This window comes from Nicotiana attenuata, unplaced genomic scaffold (assembly GCF_001879085.1).
Source record: "Nicotiana attenuata strain UT unplaced genomic scaffold, NIATTr2, whole genome shotgun sequence".
Taxonomy (NCBI): domain Eukaryota; kingdom Viridiplantae; phylum Streptophyta; class Magnoliopsida; order Solanales; family Solanaceae; genus Nicotiana; species Nicotiana attenuata.
The window spans coordinates 263523-273553 of record NW_017671442.1 but is presented as its reverse complement, the minus strand read 5'-3'; the positions used below and the strand labels follow the sequence as shown (position 1 = coordinate 273553).

The following is a 10031-nucleotide window of genomic DNA, read 5'->3' as shown; positions in this document are numbered from 1 at the left end:
GTGTATACATATATTGTCATTAATTGTACACAATATAATTTATTTTAAGCTAATTTAAGTTAGTTTTGTGCCTATAGGTCACAAATTTAAGCCGTAAAAGTAGTCACTGATACATGCAATAGGATAGACTATCTGTATTATAGGTAACTCTTAGAATGCGGATTTTTTCTGAACCTTAGGTAAATATATTTTATGCGCCAACCACCGTTATTTTTTAAAGTTAATTTCTCTAATGTTTTATTTACCAAAAAGAAAATTTGTAAAACCTTGGGAGTTCGGTCATACCAAGAAGACACGCGTTAAAGGCATCATAATCCTTTTGCAAAAAAACTGGTCGAACCCCGCATTAGTGGATTGCACCTTGAATCCTTTGATCAATTGCATTGCTCCTTTTGAGAACCAGAAGGAAGTAGCAGAGATTCAGTCAGAAAAGAAGAAGAAGAGGAAAGAGATGAATCTGAACAAGGATTCTGTTGAATCTCTTGTGGCTCAAATCCAAGGGCTTTCTGGAAATTTATCAGACATTAATCATCTTCACAACCTTCTCAAACAATCCGAAGAGTTACTTCACTCCGAGTCGACTCGCTTAGTTTCTTCGCTCGCTGAACTCGACCCTTCTATTCACTCACTCGGCTACCTCTATTTCTTGTAAGTTCCTTTTTGCCCCCCGGAAGAACGTATTTTGCATGTATCCATGTTATTTATTCTTTATTTCATATGCTTATGGATCGAATTTAGGGTTTATGATATTCATATGAGGTAAGAGAATTAAAAATAATGATACAATAGTGCGAAAGTTAGTGTTTTTAATGAAAAGTTAGTATTTTTTAGGATATAGATATACAGCTAACAGGTAGGGCAGTGATGAAGGCAGGATTTTCGACAAGGGATACAAAATATAAGAAAAGTAATCACGGAAAGAAGGCAAGAAGCCAAGGGAATTCGACATCTACCAATATATATACATAAAAAAAATTGACCTTATATACGCACTTTAGTTTTCCGGCGAACCCCCTTCCATCCTTGATGAGGTATCTCAAGGAGGATTTGATCCAAAAAAAGGGATTTTTAATACAAGGCATTGATAATATTGGAGTAATCCACATGCTGACGAAGTGCTATAAATGGAGTTTTATGGTAGATGTAGATTCCCCTGCGTGCTAACTTTGTTACTAGTTATTGGCAGAGGCGGATCCTGGATTTGAACTTTATGGGTTCAGATTCGCAATTCTACCACATCTCATCTAATTTATTGGTTTTATATATATATATATATATATATATATATATATATATATATATATATATATCTGGTTATTGGACACTGTGTATAGTGTGCTCTGTTTATGCACAATGAGGAGAATAAGTGGCATAATTATGATGACTAAGGTGGCACCCAAGGGTGCAACATAGTGATCAATGGAGTGTGCAATCTTCAGGGACAAGGGTTCAAATACCATTGAAGACATAAATACTAGGTGATTTATTCCCACGTGCTTAAGTGGTAGAGTTTCCCGATGCCTATGCTCGTGGGAGGTAGCAAGTACCCCGTGTAATTGTTTATGATGACCAAGGTGGACACTTTATTGGGTTAAAAGTTACATGGTCCATCATATTGATGTGTAAGAAAAAAAAAGGAAAAAAATTGTGTAATGGCCATATTATATAGTGCAGTCAATCTCATGTGTTTCTCGTTTGAATCTCTCTCTCTCTCTCTCTCTCTCTCTCTCTCTCTCTCTCTCTCTCTCTCTCTCTCTCTCTCTCGTATTCTTTCTTACTTGCTGTTGACTTTTATGGAACTAGTTATGTCAGTTTTTGGGTGTACTAAAAACTCGCTTCCTGTGCTATAACAGGAAGGCGATCTTGTCTGCCCCAGTTTCAAAGGAGGAAGCTAATGGACTACTCGTTTCCATTGCAAGATTTATCAATTTATGTGTTGTCGAGCAAATACGTTTGGCACCTGAAAAATGTATTAGCCTTCACTTTCAGATTTTTTCCCTGAATATTCAGGCTTTCGGTCCAAGTTGTTTTGAGATATGTTTTTCAATTTGTGGTTGCAGTCATATTTATTTGTAGATGGTTTAAGGATCAAGTTATATTGCTGGAAGCACCAATTCGTGGTGTGGCTCCTATCCTGACTGCTGTTCGCAAGCTACAAGTCTCTTCTGAGCAACTGACAACTTTGCATCCCGATTTCCTTCTTCTTTGTGTATTAGCAAAGTGCTATAAAACGGGTATTTCTATACTAGAGGATGACATATTTGAGGTTGATCAGCCAAGGGACTTCTTTCTTTATTGTTACTATGGGTCAGTTTCCTCAGCATTGAAGTTATTTTTATTATGGTGGTCTCGCAGCCACTTCTCACATATTATTGTGTTCACTTACCCAAATTGTTAACAGAGCATGCTCTTTTTATGTGGTGTTGCTCCATTGTTTTATAAAGATACTCTCAATTACCATTCTTGATGTGCATTTGTTGTGCCATCTGTCTTTAATGTTCTGACTCTACGTAAAGGAAAAACTAACCCCTTGTTGAACCATGTGGTGTGCTGCAATGCACGAAACTTATAAATCACACAGAGTAATTTAAATATCCTCTAGTTAAATGCTTTCAATCGTTCAGTCTTGTGGATTGTGCATCGACCACGTATTGTGCTTATGTCTGATGATATTTGGTACTTAACAGGGGGATGATTTGCATTGGACAAAAGCAATTTGGCAAAGCTTTGGAACTTCTACACAATGTATGTCAATGTTTTAAATCATAATAATTTGTTGATTAAACCTTCTATGCTACCTTTCATTAAGTGTCTTTATTTTTGTTAGGATGATTTTCCCAATTCCTAATTTGCTTTAGGTAATTTATAGCTGTAAGGTTGTTCTGATTTAGCTACTATTGCTTTAAGGTTGTGACGGCACCTATGTCCACTTTAAGTGCTATAGCGGTTGAATCTTACAAGAAGTACATTTTGGTTTCACTCGTTCATCTTGGGCAGGTATGTTTTATCACCATTTTCAACTTACTGTTTACTGGTGAATTAGTTTATTCCGTACACATGGCTCATATCTAAGAGTGGAGTACCTCTTGAAGGCAGCATGCGAGGTTTATTTGATCTCTTTTCAGGGTAATGTATGCATGTATAGGCATTTGCAAAGAAATTGCTTATTTTCTGGATGAGATATTATCCGTCTATTTTATCTAGTTGTGAACCACACAGTGTGACTTTCTGTATAGAGCTAAAGGACCATATATTTTGTTTTATATGTGCTTGGGACTAGATAAGACATGCTATACGGAAAGCATGGTAATTGAATTGGGTGTGAAAACTGAAGAGTCTGTTCTTGTGTCTATGATTTTGTACCAAGAACAATTGTGTATATGATTTTGTACCAAGAACAATCAGTATAAAAGAAGATTGAGCTGTAAGACTTAATTTTAATAACCAAATGTCACTTCATCAATAGATTAGATAAACGATCTTTCATAGAAGAAAGGAAGTCTTTCAAAATAGGGTAATAAGTTTTATTATATCAAAATAGCGCCAGGTCAGTGCAGAGTAAAAGAAACAATTGGTAGTGACATAGTTGAGTTACTGTTGCAAAGAAGAAAGGAAGTCTTTCAAAGAATAAATGTGGCAAATCACTCTGGCTGACAAGTTTCTGTTTGTATTTAATCTTGCTATATTTTCCTTGTTAAGATGCTTCCGGATTCTAAATTTCACTTAAAATGCTGTGAGTTGTGACCTTCCCCACTCCCTTAAAAAAAGATTGACAGTTTGTTTCTGAACCTATCATCCTGCCTAATGTTAGTTATCCTGATTAAAGTGTGCTAATGTGCTTAACTTCTAATGGCAGTTCTCCGCCAGTTTTCCCAAGTACACTTCATCGGTGGCCCAAAGAAATTTGAAGACCTTCTCTCAGGTAAAGTTCCTACTGTAGGGTGATTTCAGGTTGCTTGATTTGCTCATACCAAATATGAGAGGGACTGCTAAGTTTGTATGATTTAAGACGATGCAATTATTGATGTTAGAAATGTTGAATAGGTTCAAATAATAAATTTCTTATGATTAGGGCTACTTAATGTTTAATCAGTACTTGTAGGCTTGTAGCATAGAACTGTAGACATGATTGCCAAACATTTCTTGTTGTCTGCCTTCTTGGGTTAAGGTTTATCAGGCCCGAATATAAAATTACTAACGAACTCCCTCTTTGAGCAGCCTTACCTGGAGCTGGCAAATAGTTATGGCACTGGGAAAATCTCTGAGCTTGAAACATTTGTTCAAACAAACATGGAGAAGTTTGAAAGTGTAAGTTCTCTGTGGTCGAAGTGGCACAGTTCTTTGTTTTAAAAGATTAAGATGAAAGCATGAGTGCATAGTTAAGTTGTGCAATCCGGTTCACAGATTCTGCATGTGAGTCTATCATCACTAAGGGGTTTACATTTCAATCTCTTTTTTCAGGACAATAATCTTGGATTAGTGAAGCAAGTAGTCTCTTCTATGTATAAGCGCAATATTCAACGATTAACTCAAACATACCTCACTCTCTCCCTTCAAGATATTGCCAACACTGTCCAACTAAGTAGCTCTAAAGAGGCAGAAATGCACGTGCTTCAGATGGTAGGGGGAGGTTTCAGTTCTTTTACTACTGCACCTGGATTATGTTTCATGATTGAAGCTTGATAACATGATGATTCACATTTCGTTGTAGATTGAAGATGGTGAGATATATGCAACTATAAATCAGAAGGATGGTATGGTTAGATTCCTGGAGGATCCTGAGCAGTATAAAACATGCGCAATGATCAAACACATTGATTCATCAATGAAGAGGTCAGATTTTCATTATTGTTGAGATTATAAGTTAGTTAATGAAGGAGCTGATTAGGTAATATTATCCTAATAATTCCGTTTGTGTCTACTTATAAAAAAGATCCTTGTTGTCTCTAAGAACATAAATTTTCTGACCCCTGATTATGAAAATATTCATTTTTAATGCTACAAGAGGTATGTGCATGGTTTTTCTCTTTGTTATGTCATTCTTTCGCTTTCCAATCCGGTGACTTTAGCAACTGGTTGGATTTAAACCTCCTCTTTAAGTTTAAAGTCCTAATGAATTTGTATGTGTTTAAAACCCCTCTACTAATGATGCATGAATTTTGAATATGTTTGGAGTTTTCTTCGACCCATAGATAGTTGCTTTGATCTACCTGCACGGCAGGAAAATAGATGGTGATGCTTGAATCTAGCACCCATTGTGGTATTACAATACCCACACTATTTATAAATACATTACTTCAATGTTGCTTTTCCTTGTCGTCAAGTAACATATTTTACTCAGTCCATAGTTTTTACGCCAATCATGCCCACATAGAAGAGGGTGATGTTGAAATTATAGTACCCTCCTGAAACTGGCGTCAGTAGTTCTATAACTTTAGGATGGGTTTTTGTAACCAAGAATGAAATTTTTGGTGATTATTCTCCTTGTCATTGCCAAGAAAATGAAATGCTTGTTGACATCACTTATTCTTGCAAGTGCATGAAGGGAAAAAGAATACATGTAGAAGCTGCAATAAAGTCTATTTTTGTTATATTGCAGAATAATGTCGCTGTCAAAAAAGCTGACTTCAATGGATGAGCTTATGTCTTGTGATCCGATGTACCTAGCGAAGGTAGACTTTATAAACATCCTCCGACACTGGTTGCTTAATTCTAGATTCTCTCATCTGCCTGCCTCAAAGGAAAGAAGTGTGACATTTATATGTTCTAAGTACCAACTTTTGGTTTATTTGCTTGCACAGGTTGGTAGGGAGAGACAAAGATATGATTATGATGATTTTGATAGCGTTTCTCAGAGATTCAACATATGAGACAGGCACAGTTGAGTTTTGGGAGTATATATGTCAAACGATAATAGAGCTATTCATTGAAAGCAAAATTGGTTCCATTATTTCCACAAATGACTCCAGTGGACTTAGGTGCTCTATGCTATTGAAAAAGACTGTTTTCTTTGTCTTCTAATGTTGGGTTAAGGCATAAATGATCAGGATAGTTTACATTGGTATATAAGGAATTTTTGTTACCACCTGTCAAGTGGATGACTGGCGCAGTGAGCTCCGTGCTCGCTACATTAAAACCTTTGCTTGCTTGAAAGTAGAAGCATCAATTATTATTTAACATTCTCTTAAAGTCATTCACCGTGGTTTGCCAACTGCGCTGTCCAGAAATCATATGAAATTGTTCATCTTTGAATTGGAGAATCTGGCAGGCAAAACGGCTTAAAAGGACCTGGGTTACAACTTAGATCCTGGTATATGAATCCTCCTTAATTCTTTTCTCAATATCTTCCCAGATGGATTCTTGGGTATGGAACTAACAAATGCCACACGCCTTATTTTCTTATATGGAGCAACCTGAAACAAAATTTAGGGACAATTATGTCACACAGTAGATAATAGCAAGTTGTGGATTGGTTCAAGGATCAAATGTCATGTGCCTTTATCCCATGCGTTTCACTTTCATACATGAGAAGTATTAATCAAGTGAATTGACCTTAGCGATTCACAGCAAAACAGGGGATTTCTGAGCAAAATGGTAGTCTACTTAAAATCAAATAGTTAAAGAAAGCACCTGTTTCGAAATAAAATCAATCACTTGCTCTTTGTCCAGAGCGCTCTGGGGACGTCTCACAACAAATGCCATGGGTACTTGACCAGCTTCTTCATCAGGAAATCTGCCAAATTTGGTTAATAAAATTTATCACATCCATTTCTAGCACTACTCAACATTCAGGTCTCATCTTTTCAAATGGTACACCACTTTTATGTCTTAGCTTACTCTGCCTGCATCAGATAATTACAAACACAAGACAAGGTAAAAGAAAACAGAAATGTAAAATCTTACGGTATGACAGCAGCATCTACTATGTCCGGGTGCGATTGAAGAAGTTGTTCCAGTTCAGCAGGAGCAACCTGAACAATGAAGCATGAATAAGAAGGCATTCCACTATCCTGAGAACTAAATGTTACAACAAGGGCAGCTAGCAATGGAACCTGGTATCCTTTATATTTGATTAGCTCCTTCAGCCTATCTACAATGAAAAGGTAACCATGACGATCGATATAGCAAAGATCACCAGTCCTCAACCATCCACCCGGCACCAGAGTTTCAGAAGTTGCCTTCGGATCACCCACGTAACCTACAAAAACATCACAAAATTATTTGATCGTATTGCAGAAAGCTAGACACAATGAACAATGCCTCAGTTTCAAGCTAGTTGGAGTTGAGCTTTCGGCTAAACAGGGTACAGTTTTGTAGTTGAAGTTACCTTGCATAATGGTTGGACCTTTAATCCAGAGCTCTCCTTGTTCACCAGGAGGCAGAGCAATCCCCGTATCTGGATCTACAATTTTTGCTTCAGTATTTGCTATTAGCCTTCCCACTGAATCCCCACGTAGCATTTCTTCTGTAGTTGCAGCTCGAAATGCTGCCCCGCTTGTCTCAGTTAGTCCATAACCCTCAAAATCAAGACTCAAGTTCAGTTACATGTTAAAAACAATTCTTTAGCTTAGCGAGAAATTGGTCTTACGTCAATTCACTAATCAAGCATCAAGGTGACTATATGATTTATTGGTATAATATTGCGCTGTCCATGTCATTTCATTTCAGAAACAATACTAACAACTATGCCTCCTCAATCCTCAGCAAGTTTGGTTTGTTTGTACGAATCTTTACGGAACATGTCACTTAATTTAGACTGATCGTAGATCAATATTATACAAATAAACACAAAGTACCAGGAGTTCTCTATATTTTCTACTACTAATATTTCTTACAGGACTGAAAGACTAGGAGTTCTCCATATTTTCTACTATATTTCTGATAGGACCAAAAGACTCCTAGAAAACGTATGACCTAACGTAAACATACAAACATGTCTAGCAAATAATCCTAACTTATTGGTGTCACCTATATAGATTCTGTTTCTTCCAGGGTGCCTATTTCTCGCTAGGCCTGCAGGAATTTCAAGAGATTGTAGGTTTTTCGGAACAATTCCCCATGATTTCATACCCATTGACCGATGTATTTGGCGATCGTCCCTAGATATGGTTAAACCATCTCAAGCGACCGCATATGCAACTTGCATACCTTATGCAGAATGTGGTCATTTTCTACATACCTTATGCAGAATGTGGTCATTTTCTACATGATGCCACATTGCATTCCAATACCAAAAACATTATCTTTGAAGCAAATTAAAGTTATTTCTAAGAATCAAACAAATTCTTACACGGACATGATCACATGAATGTACTTACTTGAAATACTATGGTATTTGGAAACTTGTCTGAAAATGCTTGGATCACATCTTTCCCAAGCGGAGCACCTCCACTACCAACCGCTACCAACGAACTCAAATCATAGCCACTGGTAACACTTCCTTTAGCCATTGCCACCACAACCGGCGGAGCCACCACCAATTGCGTCACCTTAAACTCCTCCACCGCCTTCAACATTTTCCTCAAATCAAATCTCTCCATCACAACTACAGTCTCACTCAACGCTACCGATTTCAACGCATAGTGTAAACCGAACACATGAAACAACGGTACCGTATACAACATCACCGGCGCCGGCGACGTCCGCTCTTGTCTCTGAGCATAAAAATTAGCAATAATTGCAATAAAATTACGATGACTCAGCTTGACTCCTTTTACCTCCCCTGTAGTCCCCGACGAATACATAATTGCCGCCAAATCTAATTGATTCACTTCCACAGGCTCGAATTTCAACTCCGTATTCATCATCATCGATTCAAACTCCGGTAAGTCAATAAGAACTGTTCCGTGTTTCAACATAGGAAGCTTCTGGAAGTTCCTCGACGTAGCAAAAGCAATTACAGGATTCGTTAACTTAATTTGTTTAAAAAGCTCGGATTCCGTACTCATAGGATTAGCGGGAGAGACTATAACGCCGAGGGAGAGGAGTGCAAAGTAGAGAACCGGAACATTAGTTGAATTTGGAGAGAGAATAAATGCGACGTCGTTTTTGGAGAAGCGGAATGTGTGTTGAAGTGAGGAAGCTAGGGAAATGACACGTGTTCGGAACTCGGAGAAGGAGATGCAGCGGCCGGTGGCGGAGTCGATGAAGGCGGCGGCGGCGGAATCGGGGCATTGTTGGAGAGAGAGTGCGTAAGAAGCAGCGGAAAGAGGAGAAGCTTCTGGAGGAAGCAAGAGAGGTGGACGGAGACTGTGGAAAGTTTTGGTTTTTGAACAGAATCCGCTGTTTGCGTCCATGCGAGGAAGTAGTTGCGGCAGCTCAGCTGGGGATTTACTTCGGAGACTCCAACTAAATTAGTGGTGGTTATACAGTTGGGTGTCCACTATTTCAATTGGCTGCTGTGGTAGCCATAAGTTTATTTCTGCTTTGTTCTATATATGGATTTGGACTTTAGGAACATGTTTGACGAATATATTCGAATTTAAAAAAAAGAAAAAATATTGGAGCAACGGTAAAGTGTCTCTATATAAGTCACACGTTCAAGCCGTAGAATCATTCATTAATACTTTCATAAGAGTAGGCTGTCTACATCACATCTCTTGGGATACGACCAGGGACGGATGCATCCTTAACCAAGCGATGTCTTGTCGAAATAAGTAGGAAACAATGACACCATTTAACATAAATTATTTCTTGGTGTGTTGGTTATGTTCTTGATTTTGCTCTAAAATGTTAGAGGTTCGAACCTCAATTAGAATTGAAGACCTTTTCCAACTTGAAACTCGACAAAACCAATAGACTAAGTGGGCGTTTGGATATAAGAATTGTAAAATTCCGAAAAAAAGTGAATTTCTTTTCAAGTGAAAATGGTATTTGAAAATTAGAGTTGTGTTTGAATATGAATATAATTTTGGGTTGCTTTTGAATGTTTGTGAGTGATATGAGTGAAAATTTTGAAAAACAACTTCTGGAGTTTTTCGAATTTTTGAAAAATTCCAAAATTTACATTTGAGTGAAAATTAAAATTTTTA

General features: G+C 37.5%; 2 protein-coding genes across 2 annotated transcripts; one reads left to right on the top strand and one right to left on the bottom strand.

Annotated features, from left to right (window-relative positions):
* The first annotated feature begins 222 nt into the window (after positions 1-222).
* On the top strand, positions 223-6082 carry LOC109208318 (COP9 signalosome complex subunit 3-like). The gene is made up of 11 exons (XM_019371407.1): positions 223-648; positions 1854-1969; positions 2061-2307; positions 2688-2745; positions 2908-2997; positions 3857-3922; positions 4219-4308; positions 4462-4620; positions 4712-4833; positions 5600-5672; positions 5802-6082. The coding sequence occupies exons 1-11, from the start codon at positions 233-235 to the stop codon at positions 5868-5870; spliced, it is 1506 nt and encodes a 501-aa protein (XP_019226952.1). The 5' UTR covers positions 223-232; the 3' UTR covers positions 5871-6082.
* Positions 5904-9430, bottom strand: LOC109208317 (4-coumarate--CoA ligase-like 9). Its single transcript, XM_019371406.1, has 6 exons — positions 8319-9430; positions 7328-7517; positions 7053-7198; positions 6904-6971; positions 6631-6733; positions 5904-6413 (listed from the first exon to the last, which is right to left on the bottom strand). The coding sequence occupies exons 1-6, from the start codon at positions 9294-9296 to the stop codon at positions 6294-6296; spliced, it is 1605 nt and encodes a 534-aa protein (XP_019226951.1). The 5' UTR covers positions 9297-9430; the 3' UTR covers positions 5904-6293.
* Between the last annotated feature and the right edge of the window lie 601 nt (positions 9431-10031).

Coding starts and splice junctions, on each gene's coding strand:
- LOC109208318 (XM_019371407.1), top strand. CDS start 233: ATGTTTTATTTACCAAAAAGAAAATTTGTAAAACCTTGGGAGTTCGGT. Junction 4,309..4,461: donor ACATGGAGAAGTTTGAAAGT/GTAAGTTCTCTG, acceptor CTCTTTTTTCAG/GACAATAATCTTGGATTAGT. Junction 4,834..5,599: donor ATTGATTCATCAATGAAGAG/GTCAGATTTTCA, acceptor GTTATATTGCAG/AATAATGTCGCTGTCAAAAA.
- LOC109208317 (XM_019371406.1), bottom strand. CDS start 9,296: ATGGACGCAAACAGCGGATTCTGTTCAAAAACCAAAACTTTCCACAGT. Junction 7,518..8,318: donor CAAATACCATAGTATTTCAA/GTAAGTACATTC, acceptor CTTGATTTTGAG/GGTTATGGACTAACTGAGAC. Junction 7,199..7,327: donor AGGTCCAACCATTATGCAAG/GTAACTTCAACT, acceptor ATGTTTTTGTAG/GTTACGTGGGTGATCCGAAG.